This window comes from Perognathus longimembris, chromosome 5, assembly GCF_023159225.1.
Source record: "Perognathus longimembris pacificus isolate PPM17 chromosome 5, ASM2315922v1, whole genome shotgun sequence".
Taxonomy (NCBI): Eukaryota; Metazoa; Chordata; class Mammalia; order Rodentia; family Heteromyidae; genus Perognathus; species Perognathus longimembris.
In genome coordinates, this window is record NC_063165.1 from 75,797,514 (window position 1) to 75,822,691 (window position 25,178).

The following is a 25,178-nucleotide window of genomic DNA, read 5'->3' on the forward strand; positions in this document are numbered from 1 at the left end:
CATTTTATTTGTCCATTGTTCCATTCCTTTACCCTAATCTCTCATTGATCCTAATCCCAATTCCACTACACTTGCACCTTCCACTCATTGGATCTCTACCGGCACACAGTCTTGCTAGTGCCTTGTCTGCGAGGAACCTTACACCAGCCTGCTCTTCAAATTTTCTACCCACCCTTTAAAGTTTAGCTGAGTGCTGAGGGCATAGCTGAACTGGTGGAGTACTTGCCTAGCAAATGTGACATCCTGGGCTCAATTCTAAGGATTCTTTTGAATAAATGAATGAGGTTTATCTGATAGCCTTTTAAAGAATGTTTTCATGGATTGCCCTAGTAGGATTAATGACATTCTCCTATCTTGTCTAATCCATATCTATTCTTGCTTTCTTACACAATATAATTCAAATCAAAGATTTGTACAGTTTTCTTATTCACAAAATTGTACATGTGTTTGTTAAGGACAAGAAGGTATGGTATCTTATTTTATATTTCTATATAGTATTTAGGAAATTATACACATGGAGAAGTGTCAGTAGGCAATAGAAAAATGAAAACTTAATGAATACTATAACTTCAATGAACTGGACAAAATTGTTAGGGCAATCTACAACATGTGTAACTTTGAAAGATCTTTGCTTAAAAAGAAACTGATGTTTAGATTCAACTGCATAAATAAAAACAAATTAGAGGAAAAAAATCAGTTCTACATGTCAGACTAGATTTTGTATTTGATATGAAGAAATTATAATAGTAGAATAAATGCATGTCAAATAAGTAAAATTAAACAGTCTTAAGTAGATAAAAAATTGCAAGATAGAGTTGAGCCTGGGCACAGCTAAAAACCCACGAATAGGTTGTATCTGTGTCTACATAAAAGATGCGTGTACAAGAGTGTGAAATTTCTGGATGACTCACTTTGTAGAAATAGGAATTTATTCTGTGCTTTGCCAGATAGTCAATTCAGAACTCTGGAACAATCAACGAGAGTCATCAGGGATTACTGGCGGCAAGTAGCCAGCTATGTTTACCAACACATGACGAGAATTTTAAACACAGTTAAGATTGGGGAGCCCAATAAAAACAAAGAAGACTGGGACCACTCAACATCTGCACAGTGTAGGAAAAAATCCTCTGGTTGTTATTTATGGTAGATGAAGAAGAGGGTTTCTAATCAGCTTCTGATTTTTAGCATCTGTCATCAGGTTCATCCAGTTTGGACAGGCAAGTCTCTTGGCTTGCGTCCGGTCCCACTGAGAACTCTCATTACTGCTGTGGTGCAGGAAGTGAATTAGGCTGTAGAAATAAGTTCGCTTCAGTGCAACCAGATAGACAGGGAGGACCATCCTTCTCTCAAGATACTGAGCATGGACTGTTTGGATACTTGACATTGTAACACTGCTGTTAACTGCATCTGTCAATGTCTTTTTGGGGCCTGGGAATGTGGGCCCCTAAAAGAACAACCTAAATCAACCTTCCTGACAGCTAAAGTTTCCCTCTGAAATCTTCTTGAAGGAATGTCTAGTTTCCCTCACGTTTACAAGCAGGTAGTTATAAGGGCAATATTAAACATTCTTTCATAGTATATACAGGGATGGTATATATTTTATTTGATTATCGAGTCCTAAATTAATAATTATATTACTTCAGTTGGTTGCAGTTGTTCTTGTCTATGTTGCTGTTGTTAATTCGTAATTCTATTATAAAGTCTCACAATATTTTATCTTCCTGTGTTGGCCTGAATCTCAATCCCATCCGTCTAAGGCCAGCTATGTAGCTGAGATTATAGGTGTGACCCAACTTGTTTGATATAATGTTATTTTTAATCCTATACATGCTGCAGGACACCATCCGGTAGAGAAGAACCACAGTAACTGTTCATTAAAAATGAAAACTAATTTGAACATTAAGTTTTTATACACACAGGTATGAAGACAAGACTGGAAGCCCAGGTCCTCATGATTTCATGGTTTTAGACCAGCTCCCCCTTCCTCCCCTCTTCCCAATGATGAAAGATGACTCATTGGGAATGGCAATCCCATCACTCCTTTACCACATCACTATTTGAAAACTGAATTTGCACAATAGCTTTTTGAAAGGCCTGTCAGTGCTTCAGAGTCGCCTCTGTCGCACTTCTCTGCGGGAGCTGACATTTTGTTGATACTTTCTCGCGTTGGACCGCCTGCTGAGAAACAGATTGGTAAGCGAAATGCATCTCACGGTGGGAAAGGAGGGGAGATGTATTATTTAAACACAATTTATTTCACTGCAACTTTAAAAATCAGCTTTGCAGTCACTTCCGGAAGAGGACCAAGCATTCTGATGCAGCACACATCTTTCTGTTTGCTGCTATGGAAAACTTTTAATTGTTCTCTGAAAGTTTATTTTCTTTAGTCGCTTATTTTTCCTACATACACTATTCTTTTGGAAAAGTAAAGATGTGTTATAAAGCCAATACCAGCCCCGGTTTTGTTATATGTGGTAGAAAAAGTTGGAAAACAGCTTAAATGTTGCCAAAGGGAACAAATGAACACACTTAAAATCTGAATTTAAATAAATTCTTGAGAAAAAAGATATTCCCATATAAAATAACACCTTTTTTTGTTTCACTTTTTGAATCTTAAATCAGCTCAGTCAAACTATTGATTTTTGTTTCTAGAATACAATATACCAGCACAATATTTTTGTTGTTTTTGTTCATTAGGTCAACCTGGTAACCTGCTTTGAAACAGCAAGCGCTATTGCCATATTAAAAAGAAATCATATCCAAATATGGAAGAAGCCAGGTGCTGGTGGTTCATGCCTATAATCTAAACTACTCAGGAGGCTGAGATCTGTGGATTGTGGTTTTATACCAGCCCAGGAATGTAAGGTCTGTGAGACTCTTTATCTCTAATTAAGCACCAAAACGCCAGGAGCGGAGCTGTGGATCAGGTGGTAGAGCTCTAGCCTTGAGCACAAGCTCAAGGACAGCACCCAGGACCTGAGTTCAAGCTCTAGGACAGGCACATACACAAAAAGATCTAAAATCAAACATGCATGGGGGTCCAAAGCATTTACTCACAAAATAAGGAGAAGAATCCTTAGGGAAAGAAAATCCAAAAACAGAACTCTCTAAGCAATGAATGTCCAGTTTATCAAAATAAATACTAGGAAGTAAGAGGGTTCAGGGAGAATTATATGAATGAAGGGTGGAAGGGTGGGCAAACATAATCATTATATTCAATGTACATTATGTAAAGGTTGGGCTATATAACTTCAGGGTAGGGATGGAATGGGAAAAGATGAGGGAGAATGATGGAAGGGTTGACATTGATCAAGATACGTTATAAGCTGACTTCTGTACTGGAAATCCCTTTGTACAACTACTTAATAAAAGTAAATATTAAAAATACATATCCCCAAATAAAACACCCTAAGCTGTCTAATCAAGGGTATGAGAACCTTTGAAACTACACCACCACCACCACATGAAGCTAGTACCCCCACCCACAACACATACTACACACACACAGGCACATAACACAACTTACCCAAATACAGAGGGTTTTCTAACAGTGGAATAAAATCTTCCTTATAAGAAATGTACTCATTGCTTTACGTATGAAACTGTAACCCCTCTGTACTTTACTTTGACAATAAAGAAAAAGAAGACAATCCCCCCACGTAGGTTCATTTATAATTCCCAAACAATGAGATTTGTATAAGACCAATATCTTTAAAATAGGCTTTTTTTGTTTCTCTTCTTTGTAAAACATATTACCTCATATGGCAAATAAGTACTTTCACAGTTCATTATGCAGAGCAACTAGGTTTTAAAATTCTATGAGCAGTATAACGGGGTATTTAGAGAAATGTTGTATGTCTCTCTTCAAATACAAGCCTTTTAAAAAATGCCACATTCTTGTGAAGCATGCATGTAGCATTTTTATGAGTCCTATCATTCAGTCTCATTCATTTTCCTAAATACCTTATTAGGGTGATTTTTATCATTTGTGTTTCTATGTGTAAAATCAAATAACAATGTAATACAAAATTGGAGCTGGGTTAGGAGGGAATCTATTTTGCTTATTCAGTTTAATATATAATCTGATAATACCATAATTGGCTTGCCAATAAAATTTAAATAAATTGCTCATCACCAAAAAATTTCTTAAGACTATCAGTGAAATATAGGAGTTGAAATCCTAGAATGGGTAAATTGTAATGCAACTACTAAAAATGGTATAGTAGGCCACGGTTTGTCTTTTTCTTCACTGTTTTAAAATTGTCTATTTATAAGACCTGACAGTTGGAACAGTATAAACTTTATTACTATCTGCTTAATAATTATTCCATTAAGGTTGAGTTAGACAAGAGAAAATGTCATTTCACTGTGGAAATAGCAAGTAGTTACCATCTGAATATGTAAATTCTTACCTTTAAGCCTTCCTTTCTTTAAGCAAACAAGTGGGTTAGGGGTAGTAGATGCTGCTTGGGCAAACATTTAAACTGTTTGAAATGATCGTTGGCAGGGTTAGAGTGACAGCTCTGCACCAAAACCTATCTCATCACTAACAGACCAGCTCTCAGGCAAAGACCTTGTCCTCTCACGCTTGCTTGAGGGTGAGCCTTAGGGGCAGCCATGTTTCCTCCAATGATCAGCTGATTAGCAAAGTGCTAAGTATTATTCTGCTGCTCTTTTTTATATTGATGACTTATGATTCTGGTTCCAGGCTAATTCACACCTTTGCACACAACTTATAAAGTGATAACCAGTCACGAGCTAGGCATTAGTGGCTCACACCTGTAATCCTAGCTACTCAGGAGCCTGAGATCCAAAGATCACAATTCAAAGGAAAGTCCTTGAGACTTAACTACCAAAAAGTTGGGAGTAGAGCTGTGGCTCAACTGGTAGAGTGCTAGCTTTGAGCAGAAAACACTCAGAAACAGTTCCCAGGCCCTGGGCTCAAGCTGGAGTACTGGTGTGCGCACACACACACACACACACACACACACACCACACACACACACACACACACACACACAATGATGGCTCCCCTTCTGCATACAAAAAAAGATAGCCAATCATAATCCACAATCTACTGACCCTTGCCAGTCTTTATTGGACAAGTGTGAAACACGTCATCAGGACCATCCAGCCCATAGGTTTTCTCAAGCTCTTAAGCCACTCCATTGGTGTGGAGAGATCAGAAGGCAGTAGTGTGGGCAGTGCTAGCAGAGATTCAGATACGAATCACGTCCAGAAAGGACTTGACAAGGAAATAGTCCTACTGATTCTTTGAAACGGGTTCAATTTCACTAATCACGTTTTAGCAGACTTTACTCCCATTCTGAAAAGAATGATAACTCCAGTGCAGAATTTCTTAAAGTGATTTTCAGTATGACTTTAAATATTACACTTTAGTATACTGGTTCCCAAAGTGCTTGCAATTTTATCTCTCAACTTGTGGGTTATTGGCAGTGAGATTTTGCTCTTCTGAATCAAGAGGTAGGTTCTCCTTCTCCTTTCCATAAATCAGATTTGCCTTCTCACTTGCTTAGGAGCAAGGCAGGAGTAGATGACATCAGGATTTGGAGACTAGATTAGGGACCTTTTATAGTTCTGCTTCTTGGAGTGCTGTTCTAAAATGGCCATGGTAGGAGGAATTCCAAGCTAACCCCTCACACACGCCACCCGAAAAAAAAAAAAAGCCCAACAAACTCAGTGTGCCCCAATTGATCTACAATTGCAAGAGCTCCCTGATGCTCCCAGGGAGATCAACAGTAGAACCATCTTGTCAAAACCCAGACTCCAAGGAAATGCTAAATCCCTGCTTTGTTATCCATCCATAGAAGGTTGAAGTACAGTACTGTAACACAATGGTGTGTTGTTCTAGCAGCGAGCAGGGAAACCATTTGGGAATCTGTGGACTGTCTCATCTTCCTTGGTCATCCCCTCTAGGTTTCTTACGGAGGCGGGGCACAGACATTGCGTTTCCTGTGTAAGCAGGAATGCAGTCACAGGTTCCTGTTTCTGTGTCACACTGCCCTCCATTCTCACAAGGGCCACAGGAGAGCCGTCATTCATGTCTAGAGACCATCAAACCACGCTTGCTGAATAAACACAGAAACAAAGGAGCTCAGACTTGTAATGAAGTTCAAGATGCTCCCAGATTTCTGCTGCTGCCTAAGTGAGCTGGCAAATTGTGTACCCCCGTTTGTGTGTGTGTGTGTGTGTGTGTGTGTGCATGCGTGTGCCTGAGCTGCAAAGAAAGAAACGTTCTAGTAGCCCAGCCTCTGAGGATTTATAGCACTTCCAAAAATATTCCCTGAAGAAATCAACATGATGCTCTATCTTGTCACTTTGGAAACAAGGATACAGTGGTTAGGTTTTTGCTGAAAATGTGGTTGTTGTTTTTATTTTAGGCAGTAACAATGGAAGCAATTTTGATATATATATATACATATATATGTATATATATATATGTATCTTGGGAGGCAGTGGCAGAGCACAAAACATGAAAATGGGATGTAATTTGTATAGGAAGCTGGGGGGGGGGTGGGGTTCAGGAAGTGGCCCCTCCCAATGCTGTCCTCAAGCCTTGTCTCCTAGTCTTTGCTTCTTTTCGAAGCTGGAATGATTATGCTCAGGACGGGTACATTTTATGAACCTGCCCAGGATGGAAGGTAGGTTCTGAGGAACTGGAGGCTTCCATATTGAATGTCCCTTGAACTAGAAAAGTGTGGGGCACTTCAGGTAGCCCAAGGCCTCATTAGAGATGTCAGAATACCTTCTACCATCAAAATCACTGGAGCAAGAAACTGATGGTCAGCATTCATTTAATACAGGGGAAATGGTGATGCTTTTCTAAACCTACAGCTATGCTACAAACTTAACATCAAACCAAGTCAGGCTGGGAAGGATAATAGAATTATTCTTTAATAAACAGATAATAGAATTGTGATGATATTTGGGGGGATGTTAATATCTGCTGTGGGCATTACTTACTCAGTGTTCAACACTTTATGTAAATGACACTGTGTTTTCATAGACACAAGCCTAAAGCAACTTTCCCATGAGGCTTAGAGACATTGAGTAACTTCACTTCTTTGGATCACAAAGATAATAGGTAGCACAAGTGGTATTTGAATCAGATTGCTTGACTCCTCTGATGCTCTTCCCCCTACATCCAACTTACTCTATGACCAGACATGAAGCACCTTCATACTCCATTATACTGGTCTTAGAAATGCTCAATATTAAAGTTCATGCTTGTATAGAACTGCCTTCTCTTTCTCTCTCTGTCTCTCTTTCTTTCTCTCTCTTTCTCTCTGTGTGTGTGTGAGAGAGAGAGAGACAGAGACAGAGACCAAGAGACTGAGAGAGACAGAGAGAGACAGAGAGAAATACTGAGGTTTGAACTCAGGGCTTTGGACTTGCTAGGCAGGTACCTTCTCCGTTTGTGTCATACCTCAGCCCTCTTGTTATAGGCATTTTTCAGATAGGATCTCATACTTTTGCTTGAGATGTCTTAGGCCATGATCTGTCTACCTCTGCCTCTCACAGAGATTGGATTACAGCTATGTGCTACCGTGACCAACAACTTATATGAAATGACTTTAATAAGAATTTATGTTCCTTAGGTTGATTTGGGAGTTATATGGGTCTCCTCAGAGGAACTTAAGGGTCTTCCGCCTTCAGAAGTCTGACTATAGCTATGGTCCAAAACAGTCCAGGATACAAGGTAATCAAGACAAGTCAAAGGCACTGGTTGCTTTTTAAAAAGGGATGTTTTATCATATATATTTCCCCCACAGATTATATATAATATTATATATAACACATATCACATGTATTATATATTATGACATTATATAATAGTATTTACATTGTAACACATACATATGTGTGTGTTATATAAGTTCTGTTCTTAGAGGTCATTGCTGACAAGCTAAATAAGGCCCATTGCTGATTATACAGAACATTGTTCGCTAACACCATCAAAACAGTTTGAAGCCTTTCATTAGCCATTCATCTATAATCTATACACAGGTCTCGAGTCAAGATTTTTAAGTCTCTGCCTGGTTCTGGTAGCACTTGGGCTACTTTCCTCTTTTGGAATGGAGGAAGGAAAACAACAGGGCTGATTTTCATCAGGCAGAACTCTTGAGTAGCTCTTTCTTGCCTTGATTTCAACTGCCAATCACCGTGAGCCCATTCACCTGCTCCCACCTTGATTCATAATTTCACTTTGTGGCTAGACACAAGTATCAGAATTGGACAGTTATCTGATTGAAAAATAATACGTTTTCCAGAGATTACGGTGACCTCTCTATTGGCTGATTTCCATAGACTTTCAACTCATTTTCGCTCACAGTGGGGATCTCAGAAGCACTTTCCAATGAAGTATGTTCAGCAGCTGCTTTAGGAAAACATTACCTGAATCAATTAAATTTCCCCAGGTGTGTGCAGATGCTGGCCGGCCATGGCTTCCCCAATAAGGAAAGGACTAAGGGGTCAGCTCCAGGCTTCAGGTGGTGCCTGAGCTCATTCTCATTCTGTATGAGAGAAGACCCACCAACATCCAATATGTTACCTAAGGAGCCTCACAGGAACGTGGCTGGACAGGCTTGCTCACATGTTTGAGACCCAGAGGCACGAGACAGCCAGGGACGGCAGCGTTGCCTCCGTGGAGCTCCACACAAGCATTGCAGATGCTGAAATAGCGATAGAAGGAGCCAATACTAGCCGAGGGGCCTGGACAACGTTCCATCCCAGCGGCTGCCTCTGTATGGAAACCTAACACCATAAGCTTCCTTTCACAGCCATTATTTCCCCGGTTTGCAACACCACTGCTCTCTGGATTACTGTAGAAACTGTGGTAAGAAAACCCAGTCTCCAGAAACAGAGAAGCCGTCATGTAAGAGGACAAATTGTGAGTCTTTACTGGAGAGCCAGAGGGCTCCTGGTGGACTTCTGTCTCAATGACCAGTAGACCATGGCCTCCTTGAAATATGACTGTTGGGGGAGGGGGAACAGTAGAGACCAGGTCTGCAAAATAACAAACTTCTTTTCAAATGGTATTTCCACATGTTTGGGTCAGCGACTTTACATTATGTACCTAAAACCAAACAACTACTAATCAGACATAAAAAGGTCTAGGATAGACTTATTAGAGGATCACAATAGCTCAACAGCTATCTATGTGCACATGATATATAAGATGAGGATAAACCAAAAGAACTCCAAGAGGAGGACACAGGAGGATTCTATTGTTGTTACATTTAATGTTCTAAATGAGTTTCCTTTGACGTACCCTACGTGGCTACTGTATATGAAAAAAAGACCAGCAACCCCAGATGCAGCTAGCACAAAGCTTATATAGGCCCAAACCACATGAGGTGTGAGAAATTAAACCTATCAACAGTGTTTTAAATAAGCAAAGCAAACCAGGTGAAGACACTTAAACCTAATAGAAATATTAAATAAAAGCAAAACATCTAGGGAAACCATTAGAGGAAATCCAGGGCCAATTATCTAGGGGAAACACAGACCCAGTCTCCTTACTACAAAACTAAAGGTATGCTACCTCACCATCAGTTACAGTGATTTTATTTGTTGTGGACTTTGTATTAAAGAGAAAAATTATGATAATTTTCCCTGAATAAAGCAGTAGTGAATGCTTAATAAAAAACACATGCTACCATAGAAAATACATACATAATAAAAAGGAACTGGATACAGCTATGTATTGATTTATGAAAACATTTGCTGAGCACCCATTTATATATTAGACTGCTCTAGGGGCTTGGGACCTTTGACAAAGTTGACATGTACCTTTCCTCAAGCAGCTCAGGTTCTAGAAGGAAGAGCCAGGTGACACATGTTAGAAATAGTAATAATTAGAGCATGTAGTATGTTAGAAGGTGATAACACACTACAGGAACAGGAACAAAATGTTTAGGGAGAACCTGCAGGCTGCACATTTAAGAAATGTGGCACTGATTCGGTTCAATGAAAAGTTGATGTAAGATTTTTGGGAGCATGAATGAACATTCTATAAGCCCACAAGTCAGTTACACTGGGATATCATTGTCCACATTTTATATACAGCTCCATACATCTACATGTTACTCATGATTGCAACCAAACTGTCCATAAACTTTTCTATTGATAGATTCCTTTAGAACTTATGTGATATCGAGATATTTAAGGAAGGGAAAACTTCTCCTGGTTAAGTATCTTTCAGTTGAACTTGTTTGTATACTTTTAGACATAAAGAGAACAATTCTTTCACTAGAAACTAGTGATAACCCTGGCTGAACAGCTCAGTTGGACCATGTGAGTGTCTAGCATTGATTTTTTTTCTCGATAAGATTTTCTGCAGTGTGATCTTTCTTTACTTGTTCCAGCTAGCAAGGGGCCTGCTAACAGGAGAGGGTGGGGAAGCAAGGTTAAACCACTTTACTACGGTGTATCTCAGTTTCCTCACCTGCCCTAGGGGATTGATAAGGCCCACGCACCTCCAGAGGACACCTGGATTAACTAATGAACGGTTGTAGGATGCTTGACAAAGGCTGCACAGTATTATTAGCAGAGAATGCAAAGCCATCATCTGATTGTACCTTCCTGGCTTTGGTTGCCTTGGTAACCAGATTTGCAGGTGCAAGTACCATTTTTGGCGCTCCATTCCAGGGTGTTCTCCTCCACACACTGACATTCTGAAGAGCAGCCAGCTCTGGAGGAGCCCTTGGGACAGTCTGCAAGCAGGTTGAGGCAAACTGGTCATTGAAAACTAAGCTTTGTTGATTTCAAATTGTCATTGCACAGGCATGCCCTTCTACAGGGTCTGATTAGAAGGGAAACAAGGAGATAATCCTGACTGCATGGGCGGGGGTGGGGGAGGAGAGAGAGAGCAAGAGAGAGAGAGAGAGAGAGAGAGAGAGAGAGAGAGAGAGAGAGAGAGAGAGAGATGTCTTTGAAATCTGGCAATTCACTTGCTTTTTTGGCAACTAGACCTGAACAGTGAAGCCTAAACTACTTAAAAGGCTTTGGTGCTTCTGGGAGTGAAATTGCTTCTCAGTGTGCTCCATTGGTGCTTAGAGTTAATATCCTCCAAGGGCAGCTTTGGCTGCTGGGCTGCGCTATCCTCCTGCTACACAGCCCAGAGATGACAGACAGTCGTGCATATGAAGGCTTGCCATTGTTTTGATTCCCCCTCGCTGGATGGTAATCAGACAGGCTTTTCCCTCATACAAGCAGCACAAGGCATTCATCTGGACAGCAGCAGATTCTTGAGCACATCTCTGGCATATGGTGTTGGCTCTCTTTTCATTATGTGACCTGGGCCATTGAGTTTTAGGGGAGAATAGGACTGGAATTCTCATTTGAAAATTCCATACTTTTGCATGTTAGGAAAACATACCTCTAGTTCTCTCTTTTAAAAAAAAATTATTTATTAATTAAACAAAAATTTTTTGACAAGGTGTTGTGCAAAAAGGGTACAGTTACGTAGTAGGGCAGTGTGTACATTTCTTGTGATATCTTACACCCTGTTTTTCTTTCCCTTCCCTATTTTTGAAGAGTATCTAGGAGAATTCAATTTGCTTTCTAAAATATGCCTCTGACACGTTGTTTTTTTCTCCCCACTTCTCCCATTGTAGCTGTTCAAGGGTTCATCAAATGAAACATCCTTACAAGTGTGCTCCAGGGTCAGGAGAAGCAGTCTATGTACTTCTGTAGTCTTGGCACCAGAGTGCTCTGAGCAGAGAACAGAGCACTCACGGCATTTGGTGTTCTAGTGTAGGGGAAGGAACAGTGGTAGAGATCATTTGAAGTAGTGGCTAGTAAAGACATTCTGTTCCCCATTGCTGAGACAGCCTAGTGCTACTTCTAGACAAAAGAGAATTATTACCAGGGCCGTTTACACATTTGGAATTGTCCAATTCTTGATAATGTCATAAGTGATTCCCCACTACTATCTGTCTTTCTTTCTTGCTTTTTTTTTTTTTTTTGCTTGAACTCAGGGCCTGAGCACTGTCCCTGGCTTCTTTTCACTCAAGGGTAGCACTCTACCACTTGAGTCACAGTGCCACTTCTGGCTTTTTCTATATATGTGGTGCTGGGGAATCAAACCCAGGGCTTCATATATACGAGGTGAGTACTTTACCACTAGGTCATATTCCCAACCCTCTGTCATTCTTTTATTTTCTGTTTATGTGGTACTCAGGAATCATGCAAGCTTGGCAAGACTCTACCAGGGATCCATATTCCAGCCCCCCAACCCTTTTATCTTTCTATGACTGCCAAGTATCCAGGCCTATTTGAGGCCCTCCCAGCTCCAAGTTCTATTAATCTACTGGCCATGTTGATTTTTATATGGCTTGCTTTCGCTGGACTCAATGTAACTTGGGTTGATTCTATGCTTTACCCCTTTCAGGAAAACTCAGGTACAAGGGGACCCTTAAATGTGACAGTTCAGTTCAAGCAAGATTCCATGGTTTCATCAGAATGCAGCTCTTGGAGTTTAATTTAAGCCTTTCCTATCCAAAAACAAAAACAAAAACAAAAGCCGGAAGTGCAACTGTGGCTCAAGTAGTTGAGTGCTAGTCTTGAGCAAAAAGCTCAAAGACAGTGCCAAGGCCTTGAGTTGAAGCCCCAGGATGGCAAAATAAAATTAAGAAAAGATCATAAAACTGGAGATAGGATTGGGGAAAAGACAACCGTGGAAATAACCTTCATTGGTAATCTACTGCCTGCTAAAGCTCTGTTATGCTTGCTATGAATCCTCTAAAATTTTTTGTGTTCAAATTCTACTTCCTAGGACCTAGAATGCAACCTTATTTGGAAGTTAGGATGTGGCAGATATAATGGGTTGAATTAAGATGCGGTCATGCTGGGATTGGATGGGTTCCTCATTTATTATGACTACTGGCCTAATGATAGGGGAAACTTGCATAGAGAGATGAGCATATAAGGAAAGCACCACTCAAAACACAGAGAGAAAGATGGTGCCGCAGGGTAAAGGACTCCAGAAGAAGGAGCGATGGTTACAACAGGTGTTTCCCCAGTATCTTCTGAGGGATGGTGGCTCTGCTGACACGTTGAGATTGGACTTCAGGACTCCAGATCTATGATACTGGATTATGGCAGTCTCAGAAAACTAATGTCGGTTTGAAAACTTGGGCTCTTTGGAGCTTGTCAAGTGATATTTATGAATGAAGCAAGGCCAAGAATAATGGCTTCTCATGGAACTAGGAAGAGCGTGTTCTTCCCGAGGTGGCTACGTTATAGCGTTCACCACGGCCTCTGCCCCAGCAGCCACAAACTGGTTCACTGGATTTTTCCCATGAGTCTCCACTCCCCAAGCAAGCAAAGGAAAAGAAAAAAAAAAATCACACTAGGATGATATTCAAACACTAAAAATGTCAATGTGATGCTTCTGAAAAGTGAGATTTTTTTTCATTTTTTTAACCAGATGTACTATGATTTAACTTTTTGGTGCCAGAACATCTGATATTGTTTTTATAAAATATTCAAAAGTTATTAGTACATATGTGGTATGTCTTGCTACATTTCATAAGCAATAATAGAAATGGGTCTGTCTTCTTCTCTGGGCATAGCCTAAGAGAGATACGACATGATGAATACAGTTCACATTTAATGGAGTCTTATTTCTTTCTCTTCTATTTTATGTATCTAAGCTTCACCTTTTTTTATTATCTTATCTAGGTTCAATATCTGTGAATCTCTCACTGGCTTTCTTATTAGTTTTCTTCACAATTTACTCTTTGTTTTCCATATCTTTTACAGACACAAGACATAAGAAAAACTAAAACCCAAAGGCACAATGCCTCTATGACTCTGATCATACCAAATAGTATTTATGAAAATGAATTCCAGTACATGGAAACAAGTATTGTTTTTCCTTTTTGTCTTGTTCATTTATCTGTCTTTATTTTAGAGGGGATAAGAGGACACACAGAAATGGAGGGAAAGGGTGAATAAACGCAGCAGTGGTACTCCCTAGACACTATGTGGAAAATGAACTATACCACCTATGGGTAGGGATGGGAGGAGAAAATAAAAGAGAAAACAAAGGAAGGGGTGTCCAAAAAGAAATGTGTACTCAGTGTGTCTTATAAGCTTGTACAAGAAATGTACCCACTGCCTTACGTATGAAACTGTAACCCCTCTGTACTTCACTTTGACAACAAATAAGTAATTATTCAGAAATAAAAGAAATAGTGACCCCTCTGTATATCACCTAATAATAACAGTGGGGGAAAAAAGGAAAACATAATATGAAACTCTGAAAACTATCTATTATTAAGGAACAGTCCTGGTACTGCTGAGTGAAATGGTCTCAATATCTTTGTGCTCCCAAAAGTATATGTAGAAATATTCCTCATGGCTGATGTATTAGGAGGCAGTCTTGGGAGTTATTAGGGAATGACAGGGAGCCCTCATAGGTGATAATAGTGGCCTTATGAGAGCTGAGAGCTTATTCGCTTGCTCTGCTACATGAGGACACTGCATGACTTGGTCTATGACCCACAAAGACTTATGACACTACATCTCTGGAGGTCATTGGATCTTCTAAACACTGGCCCCAAAAACTTTAAAGAGAAACCTCTGGTGCTTTCTTGAAGACTGGTGCTCTGTATTAGAGAGAGAGAGAGAGAGAGAGAGAGAGAGAGAGAGAGAGAGAGAGAGAGAGAGATATAGAAAACCAAAACATACATACATACTCTATAGTATTCTTTAAGGTATCCAAACAGCCTGCGACACCAAAGTTCACTTGGGAAAGATTTTTAACAAGAGCTAGGGCTTCAATGGAGGGAGAAGGGATACAGAGTAGAAGAAGAACAGGAGAGGGGTCATTTCTGGATCAAAGGCTATTCCTCACAATGTCAGGATCCAGTCCTAGGCCCCTTGAGGGAAACTCTAAATGATATGGGTAAAATGATGTATTGATGTCTTTTTTGTGTGTGATCCTGTTTTCTTGCATCTTTGCAAAATGTGTTTGGCCGTCAAATGCAAACGAAGAGCTTGTTTTAGAAATGAAGGCGAAAAAAAGTGTGTGTGCTCAAATCCAAAGAGACTTGTTCTCGCCCCTTGATATTTAACTTCTGTAAAGTGACAAACGTCCACTTCCACACAGCGCCAAGCACCCTCTCTCAATATTTAAGGGAAACATGATGAGGAAAAAAAAATGTAAAAACTTGGAAATACTCTTCATTTACTCTTCAAAATCTAGATTGCTTCATTTATCTAAGTAAAGAACAGAATAGATGCATCACGTATGTATGCTGCAGCACGAATTAAGGTTTTTAGCATCTCTACCTCAGTCTTCTATTTTATCCCTGCTTTCCTCAACCACCGCGCTTCAGACAGAGAACAATCAGCGCTGTGCTTCTGACTTACGCAGATGACAGAACCTCCCGTAGCGGCCTGGCTGGCACACACAGGCCCCATGCATCCTGTGACAGTCGCCGCGGTTGGCACACTGACATTTCCGTTTGCAGTCCTTCCCAAAGAACCCTCTGGGGCATCCTGGAAGGCAGAGGAACAAAGAAAGTAAATATTAACCCACATGCAAAAACCTGCTGGCACTGGTTCTGTAAAAGAAGCTTGGAAAATAGTAAGCCAATTCCAGTTTGGTTGGACTGAGGATTGAAAGATTTTCTTTTCTTTTTTTTTTAAAACATATGTCTGATTCTACATTCTCTCTACTTGGCTTAAAATTCAACCACAATTTGCCTTTGCAACTGTTGACAAAATCCCCACTGGAGCAAGGGGGCTCCTCTACACTGGCCAAGTTCATTCTGCAGCCCACCTTCATGACGGCCCTTCTCTGCCTTCTAATTCCACCGTGCAGGGCATACCTTCCTGCAATTCCCCAATCTTCCCCGTCTCATCGCCTCTCCCTCTGTAGACTTCTGCCGAAGCTATCACCCCTCCTGAGGTTGCTCTCTGTCTTGCATCGTCCATATTGTCCTGTGGTCTCACTTGGAATTGTGCACCCAGTTTTAATTTGTAAGACCGATCAACATTTGCAGCAGCAATTTGACTTGAACTACTCAACAAGTTCCACATGGAATGAATGGGATCTTCCTTCCTTCCTTTGTTGTTTACTTCTCTTCCTCCTCCTCCTTCTCCTTCCCTTCTTTCTGTTCTTCCTGCCTCCTTCCTCTTTCTTTTTCTTTTAGTGGCCATCCTATCACCATGCCTGGCACTGGGTTTTTTATTTTTTGCAGGTCACCTTAATATATCTTAAATAAATAAACAGTGCTCACAGGGATAAGTGACTGCATGACCAACTGAAGCCTTTCTGTGATTCGGAAAATGAAGAAAATTTGATTTTTCATCCCTCTGGTTTCATGGACTGTGAGTCTGTAATAAACACCCTATGAATTCTGCCAGTCCCCAGGCATAAATACGCTCATAGACTCTCTGCCTTCAGCACATCTGCTTAGACGAGAAGTTTCTTTTCAGGTCTTTGTCAGCCCATTTAGCAAAAGGAGCTTTGACACAGATTGCAAAGAACCATCTATGTGCTGGATGCACTAGCAGCTTGTGAAATTTTTACTCACTATTTTCCCTCGTTACTTCTGTTCTCAGTTTTCTTCTTTTCTCTGATTTTTAAGAAAATTTCTTTCTCTTCTATTTACTTTTGGAAACCCATTTTTTTCTTCCTTTTATTATGGAGAAAAAAAAATTCTCCCCAGACTCTTGCCTCCAAACCTGTAAGGACAAACTACTTGTACGCTCAGGAGAGAACAAAAGACTTTCCGTGTATCAGGGCTTGTCTTGCTTAGATAGCAGTTGGCATTTGTAAGTATCACTTGTTTTCTGGGACACATGACAGCAGTCAGAGCAGTTGTATCCTGGCATGTAGAGGCATAGCCATTTACTTCTTCAAAAGATCTTCTTGACACACACACACACACACACACACACACACACACCACACATACATACCACACACATACACAAACACACACACCTAATTTCCTTTAGCTCATGCCCATTAGGAACCCCAGGAACTTAGGGTTTAGCTGGTGTGAGTGGCACCAGACATTCCTACCATCTTCACAAGTTTTCCCATGAGCCCCTGGTGGGCACCGACACTGTCCAGTCCCAGAGTGACAGGTGCCTCCATTATGACAATTGCAGATGCTGCCACATTTCCCCCATCCCTCTTTGGAGAACAGGCTGTGAAGAAAATGGAAAGATGAACGAGTCGTCTAACATGCTTTCCATGCTACAAATGGATGGGGAAGGGAAGCTTGTCTTTTTATTAGGATGGATACCAAGTAATTAAAATCTCAGGAGCTTGCAGACCTGAGGAAAAAAATCGCTGGCATAGTCCTTGTTTGTAGGGTTTTAATCATTCCTGGGGGATTACTGATACAGCTAGTTAAAATGATGATGACTGAGGCAACTGCTAACAAGGTTCAAATGCAAAATGCAACTCATTCCTTAAACCCTAATCCTCACATTTTTAAAGCTACCCAGACACCTTTGCTGTACGGCTCTAACCAACCTTAACGAGAAATAAAATGCATCTTCTATTTTGAAAGATGGGAAGAGAATGTCAAAAAAATAAAGTCATGTATTTTTTAACCAAGAGTGAAACAGCAAGCCTCTCTGGAGGGTCCCAGGGTATTTTAAGCATTGTCAAAGAATGATGAACTTAAGCAAACAGTTTTCTCAAGCTTATTTTCTTTGGAAGTGTTTAGGATAAGAATGAAAAACAAAATATACACTGAGGAAAAATGTGACTTACTTTAACTTGAATAAATCAGGCTTTGGAGTTCAAGTGCATGGTCATTTTAATTGACATTTGATCACAAGAAGTTATATATTCTAAAACTATTTATTTATTTATGTGTCAATGCTTGGGCTTGAACTCAGTGTCTTGGCACTATCCCTTAGCATTTTTACTCAAGGCTGGTTCTCTTCCACTTGAGCTATAGCTCCACTTCTGACTTTTAAGCAGTGGTTAACTAGTGATCGGATTCTCAGACTTTCCTGTCCTGCTTGACTTTGAACTGTGATCCTCAGATTTCAGTTTCTTGAGTTGATTACAGATGTAAGCCACAGGTGGCCCGGCTTTATCTTTTCCTTACTGTCAAGCCATAGGCCACTCTGGAGGGGTAAGAAAAGCAAAGGATGAGAAGGAAGAAAGAGATGAAAGAGACCAGAAATGGATGCTTGTTGATTCCATGTTGTTAATCTGTAGGTTTTACAGCTACAATAGAAGGAGAAATTATGTAGAATGAAGGTAACTATTTCTACTTGGATTCCACAGTGTCTGAATTACAGCAATGTGTGAGTACAGGCAAATCACCCCAATTATCATCCATCACCTCAAAAAATAGAATATGGCTTCAAGGATACAAGGATTCACCAGATACCTCACTGCCACCAAATACAGCAAAGATCCTAAAAAGGAAAATTTTAAGCCAAACATCCCACATCAGAGCTGGATGACATGAACGACATCATAAATCTTCCCCTCTACGGTCTAGCCAATTCATCATATGAAATTACTCCCTACTTCTTCCTTCTCGGCTAGATAATGTCACAATAATAAATGATTTCAATATGAAATTTCTTCCAAAGAAATGGGCTTCTAAAAAATATGCTACTAAAATTAAATAATACATGGTGGGTTTTTTTTGAATTATTTCATTGTAATTTCTTACAGACATTTCTAAGAAGTCAAATAGATGTTTCCATAATAGAATAATAAAGATACTGGGACAAAAGATTTACTCTGTGAGAAAAGTTATCCTTGCTAATGGTCATGTAAAAATTTCCACGGTGGCTCAAGTATGTAATCCAAGCTACTCAGGATCTGAGGATCACTCTTTGAAGCTAACCCAGAAAGAAAAGTCCATGAGAATCTTGTCTCTAACCAGCCATCATAAAGCCACAAGTAGAGGCATAGATCAAGTGGTAGAGTGCCAAGCTTGAGCAGAGGAAAATGGCAAACAAGAGCCCAATGCCCTGAGTTCAATCTCTGGTACCAGCCAGCACACTCACAATCCCAGGATTACGTGTGAAAAGCTGATAACTTTGAAAATATGATTGATAATTTCCCTTTATTATAGTTTTGAAGAATCCTTAAGAATATATTCCCACTCTATTATTTTCACTTATTTTAGCATTTATTTTTGTTAACTAGTTGTATAAAGTAGTTTCAAACCCAGAAATCAGGTTAGGAGTACAACGCGTCTTCATCAATGTCACCCCTTCTATCCTTCCATCCTTTTTTTCTATTAAAAAAGTTTTTTTTTAAATTTAATTAAAAAAATTTTTTATTATAAAGGTGATATACAGAGGTATTACAGTTACATAAGTCAGGTGATGAGTACATTTCTTTTTGGGCAATGTCACCCAATCCCTTGTTCTGTCCCAGTTTTTCCCTCCCATCTCCATACACAAGTTGTATAGTTCATTTACAACATAGTGTCTAGTGAGTACCACTGCTGCCTTTGTTCACTTTTTGTCCTCATCTCACTCTATTTTTTAATATTGAAAAGTTACTTTAGCCAATTGCTGGTGGCTGCATCTGTAATTTTACCTACTCAGGTGCTTACATCTGAAGCTCAAGGTTCGAAGCTACTCTGGGCAGGAAAGTCTATGACACTCACCTCCAATTGACCACTGAAAGGCCAGAAATGGAGCTGTGGCTCATGTGGTAGAGCACTAGTTTTGAACAGAAAAGCTCAGGGACAGTGCCCAGGTCCCGGGCTCAAGCCCTCAGTGTAACACACATGTACGTACACACACACACACACACACACAGAATTAGTTGGATTTGCACAGCTCTATTTTCACTACCATCTGAGCCATTGCCCAGCCCCTTTTCACACTGCTTTAGTTTTACCTTGTCTCTTACATTTTGCCTGGATCAAGGTACTATTATTTTAGGCTTCTCATAGTAGGTAGGAAGTCAGGAATATACTACCACCCATGCCCCAGCCTCTTTTGTTGAGGTGACATTTTGTGAACTTTTTTGCCTGGGTTGTTCTAGGACCACGATTCTCCTGTTCTCAGCTTCCCACATGGCTGGAATGACAAGTATACAAGATAGAGTCCTTTCACTGATTGAGATAGGAGTCTCATGACCTTTGTGCCTCTGTTAGACTTGAACTGTAATTCTCCTGATGTCAGCCTCCTGCATACTTCCGTGACAATCATCCGCCGTGACACACAAACCATGTTTTGTGTCTCCATTCTTTATTAGAAAATGTTTATGCCACATGTTCCTATAAAGAGGTCTTTCAAAAGAAAATCTGTTCATTTCTTCTTTCAAGCCAATCTTAATGATAGTTTTTTAATATGTGTATTGCAAATTTAAAAAGAGATAATACAGTAAATATATTTTTATTTTATATGGCAGTTTTTAACATCTGAAGTTATGTGAAGATGATTTTTGAATGACATTATATTTAAATCTTTGACATTTTTCTCATGAGAAATTTGGGTAAAAATTAAGCAAATTGTTTATATATAGATAGATAGATAGATAGATAGATAGATAGTTTTTTAATGAAAGAAATGGGAACAGCAGAAAACAAGCAGCAGTCAAGCAATTTCATCAAATTGTACTTTGTGGCACAAATTGTTTTCTTTTTTCCTATGCTGGGAATAGCCTTCCAGGGCCTGATGATTTATTTAAATGGAAAGAATTTATAGGCCTAACATATTAACATCCTTTATCAACTGTTTTTATTTTGTGGCTAAACAAGACACAGAGCCTCAGCTTTCCCAGGAAACACTCAACCTCCACTTCCAGGCATCTACTCAATTTAAAGACCCAGAATTCATGGACGTTGTTTTGTTTTGTTTTTGTTCACAACAAATATACCGATCTCTTATCCACACCCATTGCTTTCTTTCTTTATCATCACATTTAGGGCATACATGTTAAGAGGAATACGTAGAGCTTTTTATCTTGCATCTGTTCTCAGAGCCTCACTTGCTTTCATTACCAAAAAAATAAAAAATACCCCAGCCCATTGGCCAGGAGCACCTGCTCTCTCCCTCCTGCCATCTTTCTCCAGCCACAGGATCCTCACTGGTGACGGGGCAATGGTGTCCAAAGGAATGACCCAAAAAGACTGGGATGTGATCCTGCTAAGTGGCTTCAGGACTGTCTAGAAAACAAATTGAAGCTAAATTTCCCAAAGAAAAGTCAGAATCCTTAGTATATGCCTGAAAGAGTTCCAGAGAAGGACAACAGCATAGAGTCGGCTCTTATAATTATGATTAATTTACTTTGTTGTTATTATAGAGGTGATGTATAGAGGGATTACATTTACATGAGAGCTTGTTTAATTTTTCCAGTTACAGTGTTCAGATAGGGCCCCCCAAAAAATATTTAGAGTCTCTAGGAAAGAAAGTAAAGGAAAGAGACTCCGTTTATTCCAGAACACAGAACACAGAACAGTGTGCCAGGCAGTTTAGAGTTTTGTTTTTTCTTTTTTTTCTGTGTATTTTTTCCAAATAATGTTTTACAGAAGGATTCATTGATATCATTATGATCAGACTTATGTTAAACTAATACTGCTATATTAATATATACCTTCTAAAATATTCCTCAAACTTTTGAATTGCAAAAATGCAAGAAATACAGGTAAAACAAAACCCCTAGCTCTGTTTTGAAAAGAAAAGTAAAAGCATCTGCAGACTGGCTGCATTAGTTGCAATAATTTCTTGGTCTTGATAAGTATATTAAACAATTGGTTATCTGTATTTTATAATCTAGGAAAGGACTCTACTTTAGGGCTATTTAAGATAAATTTAATGACGTACACTGAATGCTAGTGGTATTTTAGTAATGAAATATTTTTCTCGGTTGTTGCTTCTGTTTTCTTTTCTTTCTGCCTAGTTTGTTCATTTGTGTGTCTCTGGGAGAGTAGGGAGACACAGGATTCAGAGAAAAAGTGTGAGAAGTGTAGCAGTGGTACTCACTGGATACTCTGTTGAAAGTGAACTACACAGCGTTCCAGTGGAGATGGGAGGGAAGGTCTGGGAGACAGTGAGGGAAAGGAGATGTACTCGCTACCTGATTTACACAACTCTAATAACTTTCAAAACCTTTATAATAACAATAACTTAAAAACAATGAGGAAAATTAAGACTGGAGGCTTGTGGCTCACCTCTGTAATCCTAGCTACTCAGAAGCTGAGAACGGAGGATCATGGGTCAATATTAGCCAAAGCAGAAAAGTCCGTGGAGCTCTTGTCTCCAATTAACTAGCAAACAAGTGCAAGTGGAGCTGTGTATTAAGGGGTGGTAGAACATCATCCTTTAGCAAAAGCCAACCAGAGAGTAAGTCTTCAAGTTCAAGTCCTGGTACCAGTGCAAAATGATTAATAATAATAATAATGAAAATTAAAGGCCCCATTCTTTCTCCTCAGTATACTAGTTCAAAAATTCATTTTCAACTTGGTTTTCTTATGTTCCAACTCACAAACACACTAATTGATGGTGTCTCTTCCCCTACAGATATCCACAAATATCTGTACCAAAGGAGAAAGACAAAAGACAGTAGATTTGATTGAAAGTCCTGAAGAATTGATTTGGGCTCTTATTTCTCTGGAACCATATGTTGGAATTTTCAATGGTGTTTAATATCAAGAGTGAGATGGCTTCTATCAGAATATATGAGAATCACAAAATACAGAGAGAGATAGATGTAATGAGCTATACTGTTCTACTCACCAACTTTGTGTAAAGCTGTTAGTTCTTGGAAATCATTCTCCTCTTCTGTCTCATCTTCTTCATCTTCAGAGGAGGAAGACAGAGAGGCAGCAAGATAGTGCACCTGTGGAGGTGAGCTCTCAAAGCTCACAACTTCTAATTCCTCTTCTTCTTCCTCGGGTTCATCATACACAGCTGAGACCATAGAGAGAAAGGGTAGGTTTCATGGTGGTGGTGGAAGGAAGGAAACTGAAGAAGGAGACTTTGAACTCGGCAGCCAAACAGAAGATATGAGAAAGGCAGAGCACTTTGGCATGGCTATCACAAAATTCTACTGGAAAACCAGGATGAGAAGCTGTGATCAGCAAGTTTAAAATAGTGAGAGAGTGAAACAAAGATCACAGTCTCTGGGGAGAAAAAGTGGATGACAGGTTGAGTTAAGGAATATGCAATTTTTTAAAAAAAATAATGAAAGAGATGACATTGATCAAGATGCATTGTTTTCATAAACTTCTTTGTCGATGGCAACTCCTTTGTACAATTACTTAAAAATTTTAATACAAAAGAAGAGCTATTATAAAACAGACTCAATCAGATTCTTCAGTGACAGAGTTGCAAGATTGTCTATCCCTCACAAGTCTAAAAATTATGTAGCTTTCTTGAGAACTACGGCATCTAGTATGTTTCCACGGTATGATTACAAAGGGGGTCAGAGACTATACCAGCATACACACACACACAAGCATCCAGGAAAAGTGCAACAATATCTGTTTTTTTTGTTTGTTTTGGTTTTTGGGCTGGAACTCAGGGCCCAGGCTCTGTCCCTGAGCTTTATTTCTCAAGGCTAGTGCTCTACCACTTTTGAGACACAGCACCACTTCCAGTTTTCTGGTGGTTAATTGGAGATAAGAGTCTCCGCATCTTTCCTGTCCAGCCTAGCTTTGAACTGCAATCCTCAGATATTAGCCCGTTAACTAGCTAGGATGACAGCATGAGCCACCAGGGCAAAAGGTACCCAGTGTCTGTTTCTGTGTTCCTGTGGTGATCATTATTACCCAATAGTGACACACTTACACACAGACAGAAAGTACACTGGGTACCTTTTGCTCATGTCTAGAATACTAGCTACTTGGGAGGCTGAGGTTGAGAAGATATTAGTTTCAGACAAGCTTGGAAATGCCCATGAAAATTCCCAGCAGAAAAGTCTATGAAATTACATCTAAATAAAAGACACTACGTGTGGTGACACCTTTCACCCTAGCTACAACTGAAAGCCTAAAATAGATAACTTGCAGTCCAGGAGCCTGGGTAGGAAATAAAACCTTATCTCAAAAATAACGAACAACAGGGGCTGGGGATATAGCCTAGTGGCAAGAGTGCCTGCCTCGGATACACGAGGCCCTAGGTTCGATTCCCCAGCACCACATATACAGAAAACGGCCAGAAGCGGCGCTGTGGCTCAAGTGGCAGAGTGCTAGCCTTGAGCGGGAAGAAGCCAGGGACAGTGCTCAGGCCCTGAGTCCAAGGCCCAGGACTGGCCAAAAAAAAAAAAAAAAATAAAAAAAATAACGAACAACAAGCAGGACTAAAATCATGGCTTAGCAATAGAAAATCTGTCCAGCAAGGCTAAGGACTTGCATTCAAATTTTAGTCCAATCAATAAGAAAGAAAGCAGAGCCCAAATTCATTCTCAAGTATATCCTGCCAACTATTGTTCTTTAAATGATTTCCAAGCCCACTGTAGATTATCCACATCAGCTCGTTTTTCTGAAACCTCATTTATGGGGTTCAGAGAAAGAGCATACAAAGCAATGGTTTCATGTGGTGTACTACTGCACAGAATGTTCATTCACTCTCAAATGTAGTATGTTAACACAATACTTATTCTACCCATAATGTACGGTGCTGGTGGAAAATTTTAGAAATGGAGGAATGCTAGGCTCTACTTCCTTATGGCTTAGATATTCATGATCAAATCTAAGTCATGAGTTTCATCAGTGTGTTCAAGGTACTAACAGTTCAGGAAGAAAGATGAGCTACTAAGTTTTTCTACTTGGATGTGTGCATGCAGTTTGTACATCCACGCTATACGATCATTTCTTGGCTCTCTGGGTTTAAGAGCAGATGGCATATAAAATTCAATTTTTTGTTGGCTCTGTTAATTGGACGAAAAATGGTAAATGATAATATAATGTGTTTGGTATATATAGATAGCTTAGTTTTGTGTGTGTGTGTGTGTGTGTGTGTGTGTGTGTGGCCATAATAGCATAGAGTTAGGCTATCTATCTGAAGAAATAAGCCAATCATCAGCATTTAGCAATTTGTCTCTTTAAGCAAAGAAATGCTATTTTCCCTGAGAGGGAAAGTAATATATTTGATCTGTTACTAGAATGGACTGATGTATGAATGGTTATCAATCTTTTGATCTATGCTTTAACTTCAAGAAAGCTGTAGTTCATGCTAATAATAATGATTACACA

At 39.7% G+C, this 25,178-nt stretch overlaps 1 protein-coding gene across 1 annotated transcript in view; it reads right to left on the reverse strand.

Annotated features, from left to right (window-relative positions):
* LOC125351126 (EGF-like and EMI domain-containing protein 1) overlaps positions 1-25,178 on the reverse strand; it is a 194,076-nt gene that overhangs the window by 61,811 nt on the left and 107,087 nt on the right. Inside the window, exons 6-7 of the mRNA XM_048345847.1 lie at positions 22,720-22,893; positions 15,403-15,531 (exon numbers count right to left, since the gene is read on the reverse strand). Of these exons, the coding sequence (XP_048201804.1) occupies positions 15,403-15,531; positions 22,720-22,893 (303 nt within the window). The remainder of the gene's footprint in view (positions 1-15,402; positions 15,532-22,719; positions 22,894-25,178) is intronic.